Genomic DNA, 25556 nt, shown 5'->3' on the forward strand with positions numbered 1-25556 from the left:
AGCCTTTGTTTGGACTTTGATCCTCTTCCACCCATCCCCATGTTAAAATATTGCTGTGTAGTTTCTGCATCAGGTCGATCACCAGCTGGAAGAACACAGCACGGGTTTAAACTGTCAGCCTGATTCCAATATATTAGGGCTGCACTTTTCATGCCAGCCTACTGTGGCCAGTTAGCATTAGGAAGACAGTATCAACTAAACTGTTGGAGGGAGTGGTTTGTCATAGCCCACCATATTTGAGGGAACTGCCACCCTAATTCAGCTGTATGGGAGATTTCAAGTTCTCTATGTGAGTAGAAGGAAAGGAATTACCAACATCCACAGTGTAAGTGTTGTATGAAGATGAGCTACTTTGGCAGGTATTATTGATCTGCCATTGCGTATGTTACTAGAAAGCACCACAGGCAATGGCAGATCAAAGCATTCAATAACAAGAAGCAGAGGCAAATAAATCAAACTTGGCGGATTAACATCAAAACTTTTATAGTTTTATGCAACTTTTCTGAAAATTCTAACTCAAATATTAGCATTCTGTCACGCTACAATTTCATCATCAAGTTTTACACTGAAACTAATTAAATCTGACAGTTCATTAAGATTTGTATATTGGAACATAACATAAATCAAGATTAAATCGGACTTAAAACTAATTAGGCATTCATTATAGAATAGTATTGTTCATAAACTTGCACTTAAGACTTAGTAAAGAATGCTCCATCTTAGTTATATGGCTCAAACTTCCTTCAGCTTCTTAAAATTTGACAGGTATACATGAATACATTGCTTAACAATAAGAAATGCTGTGTCTTTTTCATTTATTTCCGACATGCATTTGGCTCAGCTTAGCTACCTTTCATACTAATATGTCCATTTCTTACCTGTTCACATACAAACTGTTTCTTTTAAACTACTTTTGGATTCACCTTTTAGGCACCAGTAAGTAGTCCAAATTGTGACACAGCAGAACTGAACTATGTATTAGTCGGTGTCGCAAGTCTAAAGTTGTAGCTCAGTAGCAGTGGTTATTGTGATTGATTTTAGTTATGTTTAACAGTATTTTAAGTAGCCAATAGGTGATATTGCTTCAGAGAATAATGTAAACAGCTGTATGTTATTGGAGTGATCATTTTTAGAGTCAAACCTCATTATTACAAACTTTAAAATTCTGGTAAAGTATATTTTATCAGGAATGCACCCCAAGCTTTGAACTTCCACACTGGCTGTAGTAGTTTCAACTTAGAAACATTTGTTAGAAAACAAAAGATTGGAACATTTGCAATAATGGGGTTCCCTTGCCTATTATCTTAGCCAAGTTAATAATGTTCTTACATATTTCCTTGCATCTGATTATCTTCTTTTCTTTCAAGTCTTTCTCTTCTCTATCATTTTCAACAAAGCAGGGGAATAAAGTCTGTTTTTGAAGATGGAGATCGGCAGAGACTTTTGAGTACATTTGCTTCCCGCGCTATTGAGGCTCATAAACAGTCCACTATCAATGGAACATTGAAGCATAGTCAACCCAAGTCTGAAAGTAATATCACGTACTTATCAGACGAGAATCCATTAACTACACGGAACCCTATATATAATGCCAGTATATTTATGTCTCCTGAAAATTGTGGCCTGTCCCCTAATAAAGAGGGATCAGTTTTAGCCAAGTCCTCACCTAGAAGAATAACTTTGAAAGACGCACTATTTAAACTTCCAGCAGAGGGTGGTCATCGAGCATGGACATTGCCCTCTCGCATTCATGGACATCAGATGTATGATATCTTGCATAGACCAGTGATTATGGATCCTGTGCAGTGGGAGAGGAAATTGTGTAAAGAAGAAGAGGGGAAAACTGAAAGTCAGTTGAGCAGCATGAAATCTATTACTAAAGCTGATAATAAACTAACTGTTAAAGAACAAGCAAGGCAGTTTGAACAACAAGCCTTACAAGAGATGAAACATGTCAAAGTTCGAGATTCACTGATGAGCAGAAAATTCCCCTTAAAAAGCAGAAGTATGGTTGCAATCCCCCCAAAGTCACCAATATCTACATCATCGCATCATCATCATTCTTCTTCTTCTCTTGCTTCTATTTCTCTGGCTTCGGATTCTGAATTACATTCACCACCTTCCATTAACTCTAATCATTCTGGCACCTCTGAAGAGATTTCTACTCCTCCAGATCGAAAAGCATCACCTTCTTCTGTAAGGAGAGACAGTGACTGCAGTTTATTCACACAGATATGCATCTCAATGGAGTCAGGCAGTGAACTATTCGAGAACATCCCAGAGCCTCCAACTATTCCTTCGCCTCCCCCTCTACCCCCACTTCCTTCTGTCTTGCCTTATCAGCCTCTGCCTACTTCCCATTACCCCCCTCCTCCTTCACCACCACCCCTTCCTCCCCTCCCTCCTCCTCACACTTTGCGTCTCACCCTGTCACCCTCATGCCGTTCGCTGCTGCCTGCACCTCTTCCTGATCTTGCTGTTTCATCATCTTCTGTTCCTCCGCAGCAAGCTCCGCAGAGAGAATTGAAAGGAATACTAAAACGTATCCCAAATCTAGCAGAGATTGAAAGATCTGTTGCCAATATGCAGAGTCAGATAGACAAGAACAGTGCTGTGTATAAACAGATCAGCAAGGTGAAAGCCACAGCTGAACCACAAGGACAGGAATTGGTATCTGGGCCAAGTGTGAATGGGCAGTGTAGTTTGCAATGTATTGTGCAAGAGCTTGAAAACCACTTTCCATCACACTCCAGCTTGTTGTAATGTCCGAATATTTTGTTTCACTATTTTGAACCATCCATTGTCTAAATTAAGCTTAAAATTGGGGCTGAAGGAAGTAGGCTGACATTTTACTGACACTGATTTGAATCACATTTCATTAGCATCTGCATCACGATACTAATTAGTTAATAAGAACGAATTGAAAATGTGCAACATAAAAGTAAAATCGGGCAATGAATGGCACCCATTAATAGACTGGTCAAAGTGTTGATGTCTTCAAGATATGCATATCATGTGTATTAGTTTAGTATTAAATTCAATTTAACTTGAGTTGCGGTTTGAATAATTGCCTGTTGCCTGAGCCCTGTAGGACCATTTAATTGATTCATGCCTTTTAAGCCATGTTCTAGGTTATGTAGCAGCCTTCTCCGGGCCAAGAAATATTTCAGCATCCATCTCCCCTTTCACTGTGTGTGACTTCAGGAGGGCAAATAGAAGGGCATTGTGCCAGTTTAACAAATGGGTTTCACCTTATCCAGATGTTTAATTTGAATTCACGTTATGTCCCTTAAGAATTGCTTCCATCCATTAAACAAGATTTGCCTGTTCGTTCATATCTTCATTTACTTATGTTATTTAGATAGTATGCTGGCAAACTGTGCACAGTGTAGTCCGTGCCAGCCATTCTTAGCTAGTGGTTCATGCTCCAGTAATTTTACTCAAGAGGGAAATGAGTGTTAGATGCCTCCAGCTAAAGAGTATTAGCTTCCAGATGGACAAACACGTTAGTTTCGTAATAGCAGAACTCAGCCTAACTGATTATTTAAATCTGTGCTAAACCCTTGATGGTGACATTATATCCATTTTAATTCTCAAACATTTTGTAACCTTATGCGTATCTTTTTATTGAACCCAAAGTGTTCGTTTGCAGAGGATTTTGTTGCAACTCTGTGCAGATTTCAAACTCCTGCTGTGTTTAAAATGATCGGTCTTAGTGAAAAGATTTACAAACCTGCTGAGTGAATATGCAAAAGAAGCCGCAATAATGTAGTGAGAGGGAATACATATGGCATATTTCAGTAAAGGTGAACTGCAGTTACTTGGCTATACAGATTTTTTAACAGTTTTAGTGTGAATATCGAGAACTTGACTAGACTGATGACTAGAGGAAAACACAGTAAGCCAATGAAATTTAAGTTTAATATTTATTACATTTTTATTATTTATTTTAGATTTTTGTAATTTTTTATTTAGAACCTTATTTAAATGTATTTGATTTTTAATATTTGGTTTTAGGTAACTAGATGCTTAGTATTTAGCAATAAATTGCTTAAAGTACATGATGCAAAAACAAGATTTAATTATTTAAAACATACAGCATATCATACTGTTAATCTGTCATTCACTCCATTATTCTCATATCATGTAATACTAATGCTACATATAGTTGATAAATAACATCATAAATACTTCATCGCGTGCTATTTTCTCTTTGTTGGGTCTGCTGGATTTTCATTTTCATTTCATTATTCATTCCTGGTTATGATGAGTTCTTCATAAATATTTATACAATAACTACAGAATAACATTTTCTCACAATGCACACATTTGAATTGCACAATTGTTACGTTAATCCATCCTTTAACAAGGAAACAACGATTAAGGGATTTTTCAATGGATTTGCATTATTCAATTCCATTAATCATTAACTTAGATGGTTAAAAAAAATTGCAGTAGAGTAACTGTAGGTATTCAGAATAATTTATGATTTTCCAGAACATATGGTGGAATTTTCCGTTCTTCTGCTGGTCAGCTTATTAATTATACAGCCGCAAGGGTCTCGGTGAATTTTATGGTGGGATGGACACGAAGTCACCCGTCCCATCGCTAACTGATGAGGTTGAATGCCCGAGTGTCATATTTAAAGGGTGCACAGAGTAATGCAGCCACAGCTTGCATTCAAAAGGCTGGTAGATGTGAGCATGATGTGGAGATGCCGGCATTGGACTGGAGTAAATACAGTAAGTCTCACAACAGCAGGTTTATTTGGTAGCAAAAGCCACTAGCTTTCAGTCGTCTCAGAACACCAGGTTAAAGCTGGGTTAACACCAGGATATAAGCAATCACGTCTTGAGACATTCAAAGGTACCTCTGATATTGCCTCTCGTTCATCCCTAGGTAAGAGCAACACTTGCCCTATACCAATGCTCACCATTGAAATGTTCCATATTCATCAGCATCTTAAGTGTAGAGGCTCCACTACCTCTTGCTGCTCAGGCCCCTGCTTCTCCTGGCTCTTTGCCAACCCGCAACTTCTTTCTCCTCATCTGGATGAGAACTATCACCAAGGCAGGGTTGCCTGCAGCAGACATCACCGACAACACAATGGATATGTAAATGAATTGAAGTGTTAAATTTAGTGAGCGTGTCCTTAACAAGTTTCTGATCACCTTATAGCCAACAGGTTAATGCTGCGCACTTCACCTGGCTTTCATCTAGACATGGCACACCCCCCACCCCTTCCAGGTAAAGGTCATCCCATTCATACATGACTACATATAAGAACACTGCTGTTTGACCAGGGCAATGAGCGACATTTGCAAGAAGCCTCTCTCTGATACTATTGAGCTTGCTTCCACTACCCTCAAAACTCTACAGAGATACCATTGCCTTGGCAGTATTGGAAGACTAACTGCATGAACCCTTGTCAGCCATGATCATTTACCCAAGAGGATGAAGATTTGGAGTTGCACATTAACTGCCCAACGCTTGGAAGCATCCACCTACCTCCCTGCCTCTGGTAGTAACCAATGTCAGATAGCACAGAATAAACAGCAACTCCACACCTTGCTGGCATCTCTATGTTATGAGATCGCTAAGTAATAAATACTTACTGTGTTTACCCCAGTCCAACGCTGGCATCTCCACATCATGAGATCCGTAAGCCAGGAGCTGGCTGCCTGCTGCCATGTCGGCTTCACCATAGAGAGGAGAAAAATGACTGAGAATGGTTACCATCAGTTGCCTCATAATTAGTAGGGTGTCCATTTAAGTCACCACTTGTTCTGACTTTGAACTCCCCGCCTAAAAGATCCGCCTACCACATTGAGGGATCTTACTGACCAACGTAATGCACCGTCAAGGTCAGTTTGGAAAAATAGCATGCGTCATCTTTCAAACCCACTTCCACCCTTTCCCTGTAACTTAGCAAGTTCCCCTACTACCCTCGACCCACCCAATATCACCTTGACTCTTTGTCATCCTGACCTCTAGCTGTCACTATGGACCCTATCACAATCGATCCCCACCCCTCAGAGCCAACACTTGCTATTGGTCCATGTTCATCCTGACCCTTTCCCCTCTCATTAACTAAGCCATCTGTCTAGTCTCCCTCCGTGACCCCCACAATGAAACTTCATTTACCAGATAGTCACCCTGGGCCTCCCATACTACTGCATCCCTCCCCCGACTGTGATAGTTCCCTGGCATCAACAGCATCTTGAGTTCAGCTCCACAGGACCCCATCCTCCATGGCACTCCCTGCCTCCTTCCTCAGACACAACCCCCTCCCTTTCCACAGACATACTTCCTTCCCCCTCACTTCCAGTAAGCCTGCCTCCCTTGTTCAGTCGTTGCTCAACCATTCTATCCTAGCCACCCCCCTCACCCCACTGTCAGCCTTTGCCTGCCTCCCAAATCCAGCATTTACTAATGGCACTCGAGTGAAGAAATGTGGAATCTCCAAGAAGGCAAAAGCAACATTTACTGACCTCAGAGTCATAGAAGAAGTGAAGCACCCATTTACATGCAGCCATGAAACTGAAGATTCTAAACTCTTGCTGGTGGGGTCCTAATTGCGGAGAGTGAACTGAATTCTGGCAAGGGTGCCTTTTGATTAGCATGCATGAGATGCTGATGCGCACAAATGGAGTTCCCAGCATTGTTCATTTGGAGGCTCAGCCCACATTTAAGCTGCCTTCAGAGTCAGGAGAGCAAAATTCACAGTTTATCCCACCATCAGGTAACAAATTTTCCACCTTCGCCCGCCACTGGCAGGAACTGAAAGTTCCACCCATGAGGTTATAATGGGGATGGAAGAATGGCACAGTGGTTAGCACTGCTGCCTCACTGCGCCAGGGACCCGGGGTCAATTGCAGTCTTGGGTGAGTGTCTGTGTGGAGTTGGCACATTCTCCTTGTGTCTGCAGGGCTTTCCTCCAGATGCTCCAGTTTCCTCCCACAGCCCAAAGATGTGCGGTTTGGGTGGATTGGCCATGCTAAATTGCTCCTTAGTGTCTCAAGATTTTCAGATTGGGTGGATTGGCCATGGTAAATGTGTGGGGTTACATGGATAGGGCAGGGATGTGGGCCTGGGTAAGTTACTCTGTCAGAGAGTCAGTGCAGACTTGATGAGCCAAGTCACCTCCTCCTGCACTATAGGGATTCTATGAAAGTTATAATCTTAAAAGCAATCATGGTGCCAAAATGTCTTGGCTTCCCCAGCTGTAAGTATGTTAATGGTGAAGTTCCTTGTAACTAATATTGGGAGCGAAGATGGGGAATGTCAGTTTTTTTCTGGAACTGACTGCTAAGGAACTGGCGGAAATGTGGAATTTCAGACAATGTTGTTTTGTTTGCTGTTACTTAGGGAGAAGAACAAACATCTCTGATACTTTGTTGAGAAAGCAATTTATTCTCTGAATGCATTTTGGTTGTTCCACAGTAGCATATTCTTTTCAAACTGTATTGATAAGCCAGTTGTAAAGGGTAAATTCAAACACAGGTGACAGGTAAGTGTGTCAAATTGACAAGAATTCTTCTCTCACAATTAATGTTGAAATAATGTTTATGAGTTCAGAATGGTGCACAGTGCATATTGCAGTTGATTCTGTACCCGCCATGACAGTGCTGTGTGTGAAAAGGATTAAAATCCAACAAGTCTTGTACCAGCCTGAGGTCACACACTTCCACCCAGCAACATTTATTCTTCAACTTCGAAATCAGCCAAGCTTCCTGCTGCATGGGCCTAATTTTTTTTAAATTACCAATTGATACCAGTCCACATTACAATCCTATATTTACTCATGCATTTTTCTTTTGCTCCCTCAAAAGGGGGAAATCCTAACCTGGCCAGAAGTTGATTTCTACTTGGTCTCCTCATATGGCAGAATGAATGAAAGTACTCCCATTGACCCCACATGGAATCCTGACCTCTCCTAGTCGCAGTAAACACTGGGTCTCCAACACACATATCCTCACCCTGTTGAACACTACCTTCCCTGTATTTACGTCAGGCCCTGCCCCCACACACACACAAGACCTGTAATATATATCTTTTCCCTAGCTATTTACGCCCAGACCCAATTTCTTACTCCTATGATCTCTTGCATCCTGCATAATCGCTTGGCGCCTTCTCCCTGCTCAGCCTTGCAATCTCTCCCCCAAAATCTATCCCTCCCTTTTCCAAACTCTATCCCTCCCTTTCTCAAACTCTTGCTGAAAACCTCCGACCTTATCCGCAGCTGGGATTCTCCTGAGCTGCTACAGTGCATGGAATTTTGGCCGAGTGTCAGATTCTTCCATTGATGCCAGTAGGTGACCACAAATAAGATCAGAGAATCCTTTCCCCCATCTCTCCCTTTCCAAACTTCATGGATGGGATTTACTGCACTGACTGTGAGTGGGAGTTCTTGTCTCTTGTTGAAAGCATCCCTTGCTGCTGTGAAATCCACAGGGGTAGTACTGTACTGCCAGTGTGACCAGAACATCCTCTTGCTGTGAACAGCCAGAAAATTCCTGCCCATCCCTCCCTTCCCTAAACTCTATCCCTCCCTAAAGTGATAATCTAAAGTGATAATTCTGTTGAGTTTCCTTTTAATTCATTTATGGGTTCTGGATGTCGCTGGCTAGGCCAGCATTTATTGCCCATCCCTAGCTGCCCTTGAGAGACTAATGATGAGTTGATTTTTTTGTAATGCTGCAGTCTCTGTGGTATGGGTACACCCACAGCACTGTAAGGGAGGGAGTTCCAGGGACCCAGCAGCAGTGAAGGAACAGTGATGTATTTCCAAGTCAAGATGGTGAGTGGCTTGGAGGTTGGTGTGTTCCCAGGTACCTGCTGCTCTTATCTTTCTAGATGGTAGTGATTGTGGGTTTGAAAGGTGCTGCCTAAGGAGCTTTGGTAAATTCCTGCAGTGCATCTTGTACACACTGTTCATCAGTGGTGGAGGGATTGAATGTTTGTGGAAGGGGTAGCAATCAAGTGGGCTGTTTTGTCTTGGATGGTGTCAAGCTTCTTGAGTTTGTTGGAACCACACTCATCCAGGTAAGTGGACAGTATTATATCACACCCCTGAATTGTGCCTTCTAAGTGATGGACATGACTTGGGGAATTGGGAGGTGAGTTACTCACTGCAAGATTCCTAGCCTTTGTCTTGCTCTGGTAGCCATAGTATTTGTATGGCTAGTGCAGTTTCAGGTCAGTTGTAACTGCCCCACCCACCTGCCAGGATGTTTATAGCAGGAGATTCAGCAATAGTAATACCATTCAATGCCAAGGGATGATGCTAGATCCTCTCTTGTTGAAAATGATTATTGCCTGGGCACTTGGTGTGGTGCAAATGTCACTTGCCACTTGTCAGCCCAAGCCTGGTCTTCTTGCATTTGGACATGGAATGAGTCAGTATCTGAGGAATCGTGAATGATACCAAACATTGTGCAATCATCAATGATAACCCCCTCTTCTGTCCTTGCGATGGAGAGAAACATTGATGAAACAGAAGCTAATAAGATTGCAATGGATTGAAAAAGAACAAAGGGTGTAAAATAGTCATATTTTCTTCAACATAAGTATGAGTTTTTTAACCATAGTTTTTTTTAATTTATTCCCTACTCTTCTTTTAATCCCCATTCTGTTAACAGCTACCCAGTTGGCATGATAGTTAGTTTACTTGTGAGATCTAGTTCATTTTTAAATTGGTACTTCCTTTATATAAAGTATAGATATCTTATCAGGACATTCATGTTAAGATAGGATGAAGGTTTAACTCATAGGAACAGGTGTTTTTCCATTGAGCCTGTATCGCCATATAAATATATCCTGGTTAATCTGTATCTTAACTCCATCGAACTCTCCCTCGTTCTCTAACCTTTAATATCATTGTTACCATATCAACACATTTAAACATCTTAATCACCCTTTGATTTTCTACATTCAAGGGAACACAAGTTTAGCCAATGCATACTGTCCTCATAACCTAACTTTTTTAGATCCATTAATGCTCCGTTGAATCTGTACTGCATCCCTCCCAGGTCAATAAATCCTTCCTGAGTTATACTGACCAGGTATGAATGGTGTAATCCAGGTGAAGTCTCTGTGCAGCTGTGATATAACTTCCACCCCTTTGCATTCCAACTCTCTTGAAACGAGGGCTGATATTTCACGAACTTTCTTGAAATTATTTTTGCACCTGTCCACTTGCTTTTAGTGATTTCTGTAACTGGACTGCTAAATTCCCTGCTCATCCACAGTTCCCAGCTTCTTGCCATTTAGAAAATTCTCTGTACCATCTTTCTTAGGTCTGACCAGAGAACAAGACAATTTCCTACATTGAACTACATCTGCCACAGTTTTGTCCACTTGCTTAACCTATCAATGCCCCTTTGTGAAATCCTACTCCCATGTACAGGGATATTATTGATTGTGCACCTAACTTAATGTTGTGAGCAAACCTAGACATATAATTCTCTCTATTCCTTCATCGAAATCATTTATAATTATATTGAAAAGTTGCGGACCCTGTACTGATCTTTCCACAGCAGTGCTAAATAATTGTTTATTAGTTATGTACTCCACCAAGGTAATTGAAGTTTTACTGATTTCTCTGCTAAGGCTCAACAGGTTAGGTAGATGGAAACACTTCTAAACACATCTTGTTGCAGTTAGTCGAGAGCTGAGGAAATGGGGAAACTATCCTACCATTTGTTTCCTGTCCATAATAACTATGAGAGCAAATTGCATAAACTTAGCTTGTATTCCTTGAGTTTGGAAATTTGGGAGTCACTTACTTGAAGTGGTTAAAGTAACTCCTAAAAGAGTTGAATGATGTAATAGGGGAGATTCAGAGGGTTGGATGGTACAAAGGGTTGGATACGAAGTCTGAAATGGAGGGCAGGGATAAGTCTGCACTCAGATCACTGGCGTTTCCTCAGATCCTGCTGATTTTAATGGCCAGACTTGACTAAATTTGTTGTCTCCAGTTCCTGGTTGCAGAATGCCAGATTGAGAAGCTGGCTGGCCGTAAATTGTGTCGGACATCTGCACCATGGAGCACTCGGCGAGCAGGGAAGATGAAGGGAGGAATAGGAAGCCTTGGAAAGATTACAGAAGATTCGTGGGACTGTTTAAATCCTGATGGAAGAGGTCAGAAAAGTCAGGAGTCGGGTGCCAGATTGCAGGCAGTTGTTGTAGGTACCAACAAATAAGAGGAAAGGGACCTCCCTCCTGGATCCAGAAATTCTTGCCTTCATTTAGCCACTGATTTTTCCTAAGGGAGAAAAAAAACTTAACCAGCCTGTGTCAAAACCGTAGTTAAGTACGAGGCATGAAACCTCACCAAACAAATGTCTGCTAAATCGAATATTGAAGGAAAGTTGGATTCAGAAATTTAGTTTTTTAACTCTGTAGTATACCACCTGATCCAAACTCAGCCTTTTTTGGGGGATTAAAACTCCCCTCAGCAAAACAATTTACATTACATAGACAGGTTGACAGTCAGAATCTTTTTCCCAGACTTGAAATGTCAAATACTCGAGAGCATGCAGTTAGGGTGAGAAGGGGAAAGTTTCAAAGGAGATGTGAAGGGCGAGTTTTTTTACACAGAGTGTGGTAGGTGTCTGGAACACATTGTCAGGCATGGTAGTGGAGGCAGATACAACAGGGGTGTTTAGGGGCTTTTGGATAAGCACAGGAATATGCAAGGAATAAAGGGATATGGACCAAGGGCAAGTAGAAGGGATGAGTTTAACTTAGCGTCACGTTCCGGACAACAACGTGGGCCAAAGGGCCTATTCTTGTGCTGTACTGTTCTGTATTCTATGTACTTTGGGAACACAGAATGAGGGGCAATATCTTAAAATAAGTGTTAAGTAATTCAGGAGAAAAAGTATGACATCTATTTTCCCATGAATGAGTAGTGGAAGTCACTCTCCCAAAAGGGTATTCAGATGTTGGGTCAATTGAAACTATCACTCCTGAAAAACATAGACTTTTTTTGTCATGTTATAGTATCAAGGGATATGGAGCAAAGATGGGGTGAATGGATCTGAGGTGCACATTGGCTGTAATCTAATTAAATGACGGCACAGGTCTGAGGAGCTGAATGACCTACTCCTGTTCCTATGTAAACTGTACTAAGGTTGTTCAGATGCAATTCTCCAAAGCTGATTGTGGAGTCAGAAAATCCAAGCAATAAGATTTGGAGAGTTGCTTCTAATTTCGTTCAGCGTATCCTCGAAGGTCTTTCATGGGTGAACTTGGAAATTTTGGCATGGCAATCAAAAAAATAATGTGCAGTTTCTCTGTATTTTCCTCTTGGTAAGTTAGCTCGGAACTGACATTATTTTACAGGCAAGGTTATAGAATAGATAATGTTGGAATGATTAAAAGCAAATGCCATTCATTAATCACATATTTCCATTTTGCTGAGTTAAGCAAACCATTTGAAAAGTTAATTCATTGCTGCCATACAATGACATTGATAGATTAATTCAGTATAATCATCCTGACATACACTGCCTAAATATCATATCCTGGATAAAATTGGCTTCAAAACTGTTTTTTCTATTATCTATTTGCAGGAAATTATAGCCATTCAACCTTAATTCCACATGCATTTATGGAATGTCAGTTTCATTCAGAATAAAATGTTTTCAATCACTATCTTGGAAACAAAGAGGAAATAAAATCTGTTTGAATGTTCTGAGGAGGTGACACTCTTGCTAATGTTCATGTTCAGTTATTTTATTTTAGTGCCCGATATGTATGCATTACATTTCTGTTTTTATTCCATTTCACACCTTTTTGAAAGAGCTATTGACATACACGCATTCATAGCAGTTTGTAATGGATCACTATACATTATGGGCAGAACGTAGCAGGCAGGCGGGACCATGCAAAGGTCCGTTGACCTTAGGCGGGATTTTCCAGGCATGGCCAGAGAATCCTGTCCAATGTCTTTTTACTACGTTACGGATAATTGCAGGTTTTTCACCTTAAAGCACACAAGATGCAGAAGGGATTTAGTGATACGGTACCGGGGCTGAGAACCTTCAGTTATGTGGAGAGACTGGAGAAGTTGGATTGGTTCATCTCCAGGGTAGATTTGGTAGCTGTCTCTAAAATCGTGAATGGTATTCATTGAGTAAGTGAGGAAAAACTGCTTCCAGTGCCGGACAGGACGGTAACCAGAGGACACATATTTAAAATGACCGGTCAAAGAACCAGAGGCAACATGAGAAAACCCATTTTGATGCAGTGAGTTGCGATTGCAGTGTCAAAGTGGGTGTTGGAAGCAGATCATTAGCAGCTTTCAGAAAGGAATTTGATAGAAACATGGAGAGAAAATAATTGCAAGGAAATGTAGTGGGACTAATTAGATATCTGTATCAAAGAGTCAACATGGATCAGATGGACTGAATAACCATCTTTTCTGTATTATTTAATCATAAAAGGATAGTCATGAGTCGACTTTATGTAAAGCATGGAAATGCTGGATCTTACAGAGTTCCAGGATAGGGACTTGCCCAGTTACAAAGAATAATTCTTTAGAAGCTGAAAACAAAATCTGGCTGTGGTCATTAATTTTGTATTTGACTGTGGAACTGAATATTGAGGTTACTCTAACCTGATTTTAAATGGATGTAAATCCATTCTCCTATATTATGTTACTTAGTTGTTGTGCAGTTTTGAAGTGACTGGAAGGCAAGGGTTTGACTGGGGGGGAAGGTGAAGACCGGAGGATTTACTCAGACATCTGACTGGGAGGTGGGGGCAGCAGAGAAGCAGCCTCCCACCCAAAACTGGGAGAGAGGCTCTTACAGAAGGACATAAACAAGTTGGGGTCAGTGAGGGAGAATTACAGAGTGAAGAAACACTTCAGCTTATTGCTGAGCTTCCAAAGACAGTCCGTGTCCCATCCAGGGAGGGGGAGCGCATGTTAGTCCATTGTCAGTTATGCTCAGCATAGTGTCGGTTCTGATCATCATCTCATGCATGGTGGTCCAGGGGCTTCTTGCATAATACTCGGCCGCAAATGTCATAGTGAGGGGAGACATTGGCAACCTGGAGATCAAGAACAGGGGCTGGTACTCAATGGAGTCATAGAATCATCATATCATAGAGTCCCTGTGGTGCTGAAGGAGGCCATTCGGCCCATCGAGTCTGCACCAACCACAAGCCCACCCAGGCCCTATTCCTGTAACCCCAAATGTTTACCCTGCTAATCCTCCTGACACTAAGGTTAATTTATCATGGCCAATTAACCTAACCTGCACATCTTTGGACTATGGGAGGAAACTGGAGCACCCAAGGAAACACACACAGACACGGAGAGAATGTGTAAACTCCACATAGACAATGACCCAAGGCCAAAATTGAACCCAGGTGTCTCTGGCGCTATGAGGCAGCAGTGCTAACCACTGTGTCACTGTGCCGCCCACGTTGGGGGATGGCAGGGAGGTGGGATGGACGGTGCAGGTGATGGTCCTTATATGTGACAGATGGAAAGGGGAACGGTCCACATGGGGCACAGGTACATCCACCTCAAATGGCTCAGAGGTAGCACGGGGATATCAACCACAAATACAATGGAATCAAGGTGTATGGGGGGAGGACTGAGAGTAATCAGCAGGAGGGAAACCTGAATGCTGTGATGTTCCAGGGTGATGGGTGGGCTTCCCATGGTCATGTGAGGAGAGTCAAAGCTGATCTGAAAATAAAACCTGAGGACCACCATCTTGGAATCTAAAGCAATGATCAGTAGAATGTGAAATGATAAATAGCTGCTGGGGAGGGACTCTGGGAGGAGAGGATCAAAGCACTGAAGGGGGAAGGGGGCAGTGTGGAGGGAGCATCCAACTGGAATATATATTACCATATGAGGAGGAATGTACAGCTCAGAGATGTATGGGCATGTCAGTTAGTAGAGAGGCAACCTGGAGCCTTGAATGCAAGTGCACTTTCATGTGAGATTAATCCTGATATGTTCCAGTCATTGATCTTCCTGCAAAGACTTGTGCAAATTGTGGGAATTCCCCAGTATGATAATGGCACCAAAAACAAGTGGGCACCTGGACACTCAGGAGAATTTTCTTGGCAGCCTCACTTTGCAGCTGCTAGATTCAGACATGGGAACTCCCAGACCCTCTCAAAAGAATCACATCCCTTCACCGAGCATGTGCCTTCACGTTTATTCCCAAGGATGTAGTCATAGAATCCACTGAATAAGTAATTTACCATCTCAAATAAACGCAGGACATCAAAGCACCAAGGCAATTCCATCTCATAGCAGTAGGTCAACTGAAACAAGGCTGTGGTGGTCAGGGGGAACCATACTTTGACATTGAGAGCAGCCATTGCAATGACCAGGATCGGCTAATATTTGCTTAGGCTGCAACCGAGCCCTTGAACACACAGTCAGTAGCAGAAAGGGAACATCTGGAGACTGATGCTCTTTCATGTCTTTCTTTCAATGTTCTTCCAAAAAAGAAACCTTCAGGAAGATTGAGGATATATTTAGTGTCATCGTACGCAGGCAGGAGGAAAGGCAGAGTAAAGGACGATGATGGCGCAAGACTCACCAAAGTGTTCTTCCCCAGACAGCAGGGCTCCCTCTCGACCTAGTGGATGAAGCACACAGAAATGCTGCATGTAGACACCTCTCCAGACTGAGGGTGTACAGCAGTCTTTTCTGCAGATGAGCAAGAGACAGTATCATCGTGCCTTTGCATGCCCAGGGATCTGGTGGCTCACCTCTGCCACGTTCTCCATGAGTTGTGCTGCAAGGACTGGAAGGATATCCTATGTCAGTCGCTCTGAAAGTCACCGCCGCTCTTAACTGACACATTAGTGACCCCAGTGCTCTGCTGGGGACCTCTGCAGGATAACTCAAGCTTCCATCCATGGGTGCACATAGGAAGTGACAGTGAGCTCTTTGATAAGGCCACAGTTATTTGCACTTTGTTAGAGATCAAACTAGCCAGGCAGCCTGAGCACTGGGCTTTACTTCTATTTCTGGATTCCCACAGGTGAATGCTCCCATCCACTGCATTGATTGCCAACAGGCAATACAATACATCAACAGCATAGGTTCCATTTGCTCAGTGTGCGATCACCCCAGAAACACACCTTGCAGCTCTGTGAAAGATACGCAGGAAGCTGCTATGACTCCTACATCTTGAGTTCATCACTGATCCCACATATCCTTCAGGAACCACACAATATCCAGTGTTGGTTCCTTGGTGACAGAATATACCCACAAAGGGTATACCCTATGATGCCCATCCATCAATAGGCAGCACGGTGGCAGAGTGGTTGGCACTGCTGCCTCAGGAACCTGGGTTCTATTCCTGCTTGGGTCTCTGTCTGTGTGGAGTTTGCATGTGCTACCCATGTCTGCTTGGGTTTCCTCCAGCTGCTGCAGTACGAAGATGTGCAGGTTAGGCTCATTGGCCATGATAAATTGCCCCTTGGTGTCCCAGGATGCATAGGTGAAAGACTTAGCAGGATAAATATATTGACATACAGGGATAGGGCGTGGATGGGATTGCTGTCAGTGCAGACTCAATGGGCCGAATGGCCTCCTTTTGAACTGTAGGGATTCTATGATTCTAACAATTTCAAACTCCAGTTAAGGGAAGTACAGAAAGTTTATTTCACCACAGGAATATGGGACAGCAGAGCATTGGCACCTTGAAGATGCAATTCCAATACCTCAATAGATCTGGTAGACCACTCCAGTACATTCCCCAGAGAGTCTCATAGATCACTGCGGTTTGCTGTGTCCAGTACAATCTATCACGAGAGAATGAGGATGATGAGGTTGAGAAAGCTAAAGCTAAAGTGGAAGGAGCCAAAGCATGGGCCAGATGATGCAGGTGTGTGCCTGAGGTGCTCATAGCCACCACATTCCAGGACGCCAATGATGAGAAGCAGTGCTTACAACCAATGCGTTCCATGTTGGGTCCACATCACCGCCAGCATGGCTAGTCTTCTTAGCCATCCTCTTCATTCTGAAATAAGAGCAAAATACTGCAGATGCTGGAAATCTGAAATAAAAACTGAAAAGGCTACAAGAACTCAACAGGTCTGGCAGCATCTATGAAGAAAAAAACATTTTGAGCCTGTATGATCCAGAGCTCTGAAGAGGATTGGCCAGTGTTAGCCAGGCTGGCACTGGGCATACGACCAATAGCACACATTCACCCGCTGTTTTCCTGCCCATGGGTGGCCTGTAAAATTCTCTTTTTTTTCATTCATGGGACATGGTTGTTGTTGGCTGGCCCGCATTTATTGCCTATCCTAGTTGTCCTTGAGAAGGTGATGGAGAACTGTCTTCTTGAATCATTGCAATCCATGTGCTGTGGTTGGCCCATAATGCCATGGCAGGGGAAATTCCAGGATTTTGACCCAGTAACTACAAAGGAATAATGATATATTTCTAAGCCAGGATGGTGCATGGTTTGGAGGGGAACTTGCAGGTGGTGGTGTTCCCATATATCTGCTGCCTTTACCCTTCTAGTTAGAAGTGGTTATGGGTTTGGAATGTGCTAGCTAAGGATCTTTGGTGGATTGTTACAGTGAATCTTTAGGTAGTACATGCTGCCACTACTGAGCATTGGTGGTGGAAGGAGTAGATAATTGTAGATGTGATGCTAATCAAGCGGGCTACTTTGTCCTGGGTAGTGTCAAGCTTCTTGAGTGTTGTTGGAGCTGCACCCGTCCAGGCAACTGGGGAGTATTCCATCACACTCCAGACTTGTACCTTGTAGATGGTTGATAGGCTTTGGGGAGTCAGGAGATGAGATATTCACCAGAGTATTCCTAGCCTGTGACCTGTTCTTGTAATCACTGTGATTATGTGACAAGTCCAGTTTAGTTTCTGATCAATGGTAACCTCAAGGATGTTGACAGTGGGGGATCCAATGATGGTTACACCATTGAATGACAAGTGGCGATGGTTAGAGTGTCTCTATATTGGTGATAGTTATTGTCTGGCATTTGTGTGGCACAAATTATTGGGGGGCACAAGTGTAAGATGTGAAGGGCAAGGTTTAAAGAAGATGTATGAGGCAGATTTTATACACAGAGAGTAGTGGGTGCCTGGAACTCATTGCTGGGAGAGGTGGTGGAAGCAGATATGGTAGTGACTTTTAAGGGGTGTCATGACAAATACATGAATAGGATGGAAATAGAGGGATATGGTCTCCGGAATGGTGGGCTTTGGTTAAGTCAGGCAGCATGATCGGTACAGGCTTGGAGGGCCGAAGGCCTGTTCCTGTGCTGTAATTTTTTTTTTGTTCTTTGTTCGTTTAATGTTACTTGCCACTTGTCAGCCCAAGCCCGGATATTGTCTAGGTCTTGTTACAGATATATGAGCAGTGTGGGGAGAGGTAATTAATGAGGAGGCTGATATGGAATACGAATATAGTTCACACATTGGGCACAAAAAAGACACTCTGAACTAAGGAGTCCCTAATATCCTCAAGTAAGTACTCATACTACTGGTTTTCTTTTGTTTTCCAGTTTACAAACTCCTATTTTAGACACTGTTCTACATAACATTTTTTTTTAACTGAATGTTTGGAACATATACCAAATCTGTTCTATCCCCCTTATAGTTCCAATAAATTTGTTAGGCACAATCTGTCTTTCATAAGCCTCCATTAACCTGGAATTATTGCTTTCACTCTTGTTAGATGTGCTTGAGTCACTTACTTAATGACGGACTCCACTGTATTCTCCTGTTTGGATGACAAGCTAATGGGCCTGCAATTCCCATATTCATGCTTCTGATTCTTTTTTCCTTCCTCAAATTGAAATAGCATTATCGGATTCCTAATCTTTCGGTAATACCCAGACATTTAATGAAATGTGAGAAGTTTCAGCTACAGCTCTCCCTAATGCTGCCATCATTTTCTTAATCGTTATTGAATGGATTCCATCTGGTCCTGTTGGCCTATGAATATTGAAGCATTTCTGAGTGACAATTTTATCACTAATCTCTACCTTCCTCTTTAATTTGAATCCTTCACCTCCCCAGTTACAGGAAAGTTAGTGCAGCCTTTCCCTTTGTAAGAGAAACAGTTACATTTTACCCCTTCACTTTCTAACCTTCTTAAGGGCCCTCTTTTTCTTCTGGTCTACAATGATTCTCTTTCTGTTTCCTCAGGCATCTGTTGCAATGTTGCCAGTTTTCATTTTTAATACCAGAACTACCATTTTAAGGTATTTTTATTGTTTTGTGTTGCCTACATCTTTTGCGACTGCCTTGGCCAGTGTTTGTTGCCCATACGGAATTGCCCATGAGAAAGTGGTGGTGAGCTGCTTTCTTGAATCGCTGCAGTCCGTGTGGCATAGACATGCCCTTAGTGCTATTGGGAACGGAGTTACCGGATTTTGACCCAGTGCCAATGAAAGAACAACAATGCCCTTTCCAAGTCGGGGTGATGTGTGATTTGGAAGGGAACAGGTGTTCCTGTGCAACTGCTCCCCTGACCTTCCATGTGGTAGAGGTTGCGAGTTTGGCAGGTCCTATCAAAGCTGTATCATTTTCTATATAGCAGCAACATAATGATAGGTCAGATACAAAATGCTATGTTTACTGTAAACCAAGCTGACTGGCTCAGTTTTCGCTTGAATTTAAAGCAAGCAAGCAATAATTTGAATTAATTTGTTGTTTTAAATTGATTTATGGATTTGTTCAAAACGTGGAGGGGAAAATGTGAGCCACAATATATTCATGTTTACTCAAAAATAGAACCCATTTCTTATTTGTTGTTTCAAAAACAAAATATTTAAGTCTTTTATACAGCTGTGTTGGTCTCCAGTAATATCCCTGAAAATAGAATTTCTGAAATACCTTGTTTGTCCATCATGTTTCTAACATTTAGTCTAAAAGGATACAACCTTAGAATCCCTACGGTGCAAAAGGAGGCCATTTGGCCCAGCAAGTCTGCATTGACTCTCCAATGAGTACGTTACACAGACACAGCCCCCCACGTCGCCCTATCCCTTCAAACCCACACATTTCCATAACTAATCTACCTAACCTACACATTAGCATGGCCAATCCACCTAACCCACACATTTTTTTTGGACTGTGGGAGGAAACCAGAGTGCCCGGAGAAAATCCGAACTCCACCCAGACAGTCACTCAAGGGCAGAATCGAACCTATGTCCCTGGCACTGTGAAGCAGCGATGCTAATCACTGCCACTCCCTCGTCTGTGAGAATCGTATGTCATTCTCTGGTCTGCACACGAATGCAAACATCTCATTCGTGACCCATGAAAGACACTCATGTTTTTCCCTGCCATCTTGAAAAGCTATCATGTTGCTTATCACCAATAGTATGAAATGCACTATATAGAGCAATTAATAAATGCGAAATGGAAATAGCAAGTTATCAAATCTAAATGTATAAAATATTAAAATAAATTATTGATCAAATATAAATTAATTGATTAATAAAATGTTACAACAAAGTATGAAAATTATCTGACGTGATATATCTTAGCGCATGTTAAAATAATTTAAAATTTGGAAGCAAACATGGTTTGGTAGGTCAAATAAATATGTTTATGAATTTGACATGCATAAAGCATATGATAAATGATTAAATTAATCAATACATTTGGGGCATTTCAAATCCGGCCACCCAATTTTTTTTCCAACGAACCTTGCCCCTACCCAACCCAATGTAGATGTGGCAGAGAGGGTTGACTGTCTCAGGAAGGACAAAAGAATCTTGCAGAAACCAATGAGGTAGCGTATTTAGCAATGTGCTGAACTTGGAATAAGGGCAAATTCTTGCTATGGTAAAAGGTATTGTGTTTTGATAGCCACCCAAGTAGAAGCCCATAGGATTAAATTCACTCATCGTGCTTGACTCCAAAGACGTTCAGTTTAGGGGGAATGGCCATATTAAATTGCCCCATAGTGTCCCAAGATGTGTAGGTTAGGGGGATTAGTGGGGTAGACATGAGGTTATAGGGACAGAGCCTTGGTAAGATGCTCTGTCAGAGGGTTGATGCAAATCCGATGGGCCGAATGACCGCCTTCTGCATTGTAGGGATTCGATAACTCCCAAAAGACTTTAAGACACTAGATGCCTTCTTGCAGCTGACACAAGTCATTTGAAAGTGACTTATTAAAGAGTACTGTACAGTCTTGTTTGAATAAAAAAACTCATTTTTAGTTATAACCACAGGTATATTGAACATCATTTCAGTTTGATTGATCTTTTTTCATTTTAAACAGGGTGCACTGAACTAGGGAAGTAAGGGAGGCATGAATGAGTTATTGAAACTGATGTGTGAGAAGTAAATTAATATCAACACCGACATGACCACTCAATTATAATGCTTTGCAAATATATTGCCCAGAATTTTCCCATTTCACCTGCCACGGGAATTGGAGTGCGCGAGGAGCAGACCATGGAAAGGACTGTTGACCTCAGGCAGAATTTTATGGTTTCGGGAAGAGCGACACCATAAAATCTCACCCATGTTTTCCTGCATCCCAATCACTGAACTAAGGTGCCCAGATTTGTATTAAGGCATTCTTATTCTTTCCCCAAAGCCGACAGGTTTTGAAGTCCTATGAAGACTCAGTCTTAAGGTGCTGGTTTTGAGGCACTCTACCTACACTTCATGGTGGGAAAGACTGGGAAGGGACCAAACAAGGGGCCTGAAGACATGACCTGTGTGGAGGTAGCAATCAGAACATGACACCTGATCTATAATAGAGCTAAAACTTAGAAGAGAGTGAGAAAGAACATAAAATGCACATACAAACATGTAGAGTGTGTTGAAAAATAACACAAAGAGGGCAGACACTAAAAGGGAAGAAATTAGGTTTTCCAGGTTAAGTCGCCATAGTTCCAGATGGCCATAGACTGCTCTCCCCTTTGAGGGGGACAACTGATTGCTACTGATTTATCCTGAGGATCACCACATCTCAGATGAGGGGCAAGGTTGAGAAAGCAGGCCCAGGCTATTCCAGATCTCAAGGCAGGCATGTGTCTGACAGGAATCAAACATGATGGGGTGAGGGGGGAGGCTGGATATATGAATTAAAAATAAAACCAATTATTTGAAAAAAAGGGAAACTGTTGATGTGTACAATAATTGCAAGGAAGCTAGAGGGTTATATTTTATCTTGGGTTTGTTATGAAGCTGGGATGTGTGGCTAAGCTGTGGGTAACTGGAGCTTCCAATGCACTGGTTTGTGGTGAAAATGAAGCTGATGGTATGAATGGGGACCTGTGACCACTAATAACTCATTTAATAATGGGATATATTCTATTATGATATGACCTAAAGGCATGTCAGGAACCAAGATGGAATTATATGGCAATTTTAATACATCATGAGTAAAAATTAAAATTCAGGAATTCTCAGGGAAGTACAAAACTCTACCCTTTTAATTTCCGCAATAATTTTTGCCCACACTGGCGAAATCTTCTGGGGCCTGCAAGAATGGGAAATGTGTTGAGGTGCAGAGATGAGATCAGCAATGTGATAGTGGTGGGTCAGGCCGCATTATTGTCTCAGGGCAGGTTCCTACTTGTAATACAACTGCATGCTATGAGTACTCATTAGACTAAAATTTTTGTCATTAAGTCCTTCTCCACGACACACACACATCTCATGGCAACCTGGTTCACATTCGTTTAAAGGTGGAGTGTAACATGCAGCTTTGTGCAGTTGTGACTGAGGTCAGCGGTTTTCTTTGTTCAACTCTGCAGCACTTGCGAGAGGAGCAGATGCATGGCGGCTGGATTGCAAGCTCAGGACCTGCCAAGGCAAGCAGGGAGGTGACCATGGTGGGGGGTGGGGGGGGCGGGCGGGGCGGGCGGGGGTTGTGGAATTGGACAGGAGCATGTGGGATGGGATGGTCAACATTGGAGAACTGGGACTGGAATCCGGGGGGATCTAAGGAATGAAACAGAAGGATCTGGAATCCAGGATATGATGGGGTAGGGAGAGAAAATGTCAAGGGTAAGACAATGAGGTGCCCAATGGAGGGGTCAGTACTGTCACTGTGTGGGTCTATCTCAGGGTGTTGGCTGATAGGCAGAGAGTTCACAGTCATAGGGGAAGATTGATTTGGTAAGGGGAGGGACGTAGGTCCACTATGAGGTTGGGATAATCAAAGATCTTGTCAGGTGCATCTTACAGGGTTGAATAGGATTTTCTCTGACACAACCCCCACCCCCACCCACATTTGTCAGCCTCCCTGATTCTCCCCCCTACTATGGGCAGCCCCAACGAACACCCCATGGCCAGCTGACACTCCCCCTACGGCCAGATCAAACCCACCCATCCAGCCAGCCCTGAACTCCCTCTACCCATGGTCAGCCCTGAATGCCCCCCATCCATTCCCACCAACCTCTATAATGCGCATCGACCCCCTCACCACCACCACTGATCAGTCCGCCCCTCGAGCCACATCCCCCTGCCGGTGCCCGGTGGGCAGTGTCAGGGTGCCCAGTGGGTATTGCCAGAGTGCCAAACTGCCACTGCCCAAAGGATACCCCCATCCCCAATCTTCCGGGAATTCCTCAAAGGCCTCTGTCCCCACCAGTGAGGTCATCACACCAGGTCACCATTGTTGGGACCAGCTTTAATCCCCTCTGGTGAGAAACTCTCCGGGTGGAGGTGGGAAACGTTAGCGAACCCAGATGACATAAACAATGACCTCGGACAGTCGTGACCGGTGAATCCCACTAAAGCCCACTCCGCTTTCCTGGCCTATAGTGCTGCTTGTGTAGCGCAGCAGGCCAGGAAAATCACTCCCATTATTTCCAATGGGATGGTGACAAAGTCCAGGGTTAAAGGGTCTCAGAAAGAAGGTGCAAAGTGGTATTGGGAAGTTCAGGTTGATCATGACAGGAGGAAAGTAGAGGGTAACAAGTTCTGGCACAAACCTTACTACGCCCCTTTTTGTAAATGAGATGCCAAGATTAGAAATCAAATTGAGAGGAGCCCAATGTGGTGGGTGGAGTTCAGTTGTGAAGGAGTTGAAAATCTTATTGCTCATCAGTCCCCTGGGTGAAATCCATGATACTTATGTTCTCAACTCACTGTCTGCCTCCTTCACACAGTTGAGATACTGGAATAGCAATGGGTGTTGTACACCCAATATTCCTACACCCTCGGGAGGAGGAGGAGGGGATGTTGGAAAGGAGGGATCTTTCCGCTCAATGATAGGAGCCACAACATTAACAGCAGGTGGCACCAGAGTGGGAGGTTGTTCAGGATGCAGCCTTGCAGGGAAGGCATCGTAGAAGACAGGGCAGTGGTGCTTTACAGTAAAGTTGTGGCATGATGCAGAGCTGCCCTGTTTGTCGAGGAGGCACTTTTACATCCCACACATTATTGCCACTGCCTTGTAAGCCGACGGTGGATTTCACCAATGGAAAATCTTCCCTTGCTGTGTGATCACATGTGACTCCTGTGCCTGTAGCAGACACTTTACATGTTACTTTGAATGGCATGGCAAGGGGCAAAAGAGAGAGAGCGGAATAAAGAACAGTCCAGCACAGGAACAGGCCCTCCGGCCCATCAATGCATGGTTTCTATCCCTCTGTTCATCTCCTGTCCATGCGTCTGTCAAGATTGACTTTGGACTTTGCCAATGTGCCCCTTTTCACCAGCTCCACTGGCAGTGCGTTCCAGGCACCGTCTGTGCAAGAAACTTGCCCTGCGTGTCTTGGTTGAACTTACTGCCTCTCGCCTCAAACTTGTGATCACTTGTCGTTTACTTTTCCACCCTGGGGAAAAAGCCTGCTCACTTGTGGGGCTATAGTTGGAAACTGCGTACCGTAGGTAAAATAATCACCCATCGGCTTCTTCTCTCTCTCTCTCTCTCTCCCTCACTGCCTCAGCAGGCTTGCACTTTGCTCTGTTCCCAAAGCTTTGAGTGATTACATGAGCATTGTGTTCCAGGTTTTTTTTTTCAGATTTTGTGCATTCAGGCATTGACAACAACAATATGGTGTCATTAGGGCAGCTTAAATTTAAAAGAATTGGAGCTTATGTGTGATGGAGCTCAGGAGAATCATGCAGAAAGTGTTGGAATCATTAAAGTGGGGAAGGCAAGAATGAGGTCTTGTGGGGATGAGTTTGCAGCTGACTTAAGCTATGTTCAGAGGCAAAAAGAAATCAGAGGTTGCTTTGAGATGAACAACTTAGATTTATAAAATGCCTTTAGCTTCATAAAATCGTAGAATCCCTACAGTGCAGAAGGAGGCCGCTCGGCCCATCGAATCTGTGCCGACCGCAATCCCACTCAGCCAAGTCTCTACAACCCCATGCATTACTCCAGCTAGTCCCCCTGACACTAAGGGACAATTTAACATGGCCAATCCACCTAACCCGCACATCTTTGAACTGTGGGATGAAACAGGAGCATGCGGAGGAAACCCATGCAGACATGGGGAGAACATGCAAACAGTGTCCCAAGCCAGGAATTGAAACTGGGTCTCTGGCGCTGTGGGCAGCAGTGCTAACCACTGCGCCATCATGCTGCCCTAAAAAGCATCCTAAGGAGTCT

General features: G+C 43.1%; 1 protein-coding gene across 11 annotated transcripts in view; it reads left to right on the forward strand.

Moving 5' to 3' along the window:
• Positions 1-25556, forward strand: part of pcdh15b (protocadherin-related 15b) — a 1349261-nt gene that overhangs the window by 1290217 nt on the left and 33488 nt on the right. For 8 of the 11 annotated variants that reach the window (XM_080205457.1, XM_080205459.1, XM_080205458.1 and 5 more), the window contains one exon: positions 1398-4190. The exons of 2 other annotated variants lie outside the window; for them this stretch is intronic. In XM_080205457.1, coding sequence (XP_080061583.1) covers positions 1398-2763 — 1366 coding nt within the window. In that variant the 3' untranslated portion in view covers positions 2764-4190. Of the gene's footprint in view, positions 1-1397; positions 4191-25556 lie in introns of those variants that run through there. One more of the 11 variants, XM_080205462.1, reaches the window with a different exon arrangement.

This window comes from Carcharhinus amblyrhynchos, chromosome 17, assembly GCF_965287045.1.
Source record: "Carcharhinus amblyrhynchos chromosome 17, sCarAmb.v2.hapA, whole genome shotgun sequence".
Lineage (NCBI taxonomy): Eukaryota > Metazoa > Chordata > Chondrichthyes > Carcharhiniformes > Carcharhinidae > Carcharhinus > Carcharhinus amblyrhynchos.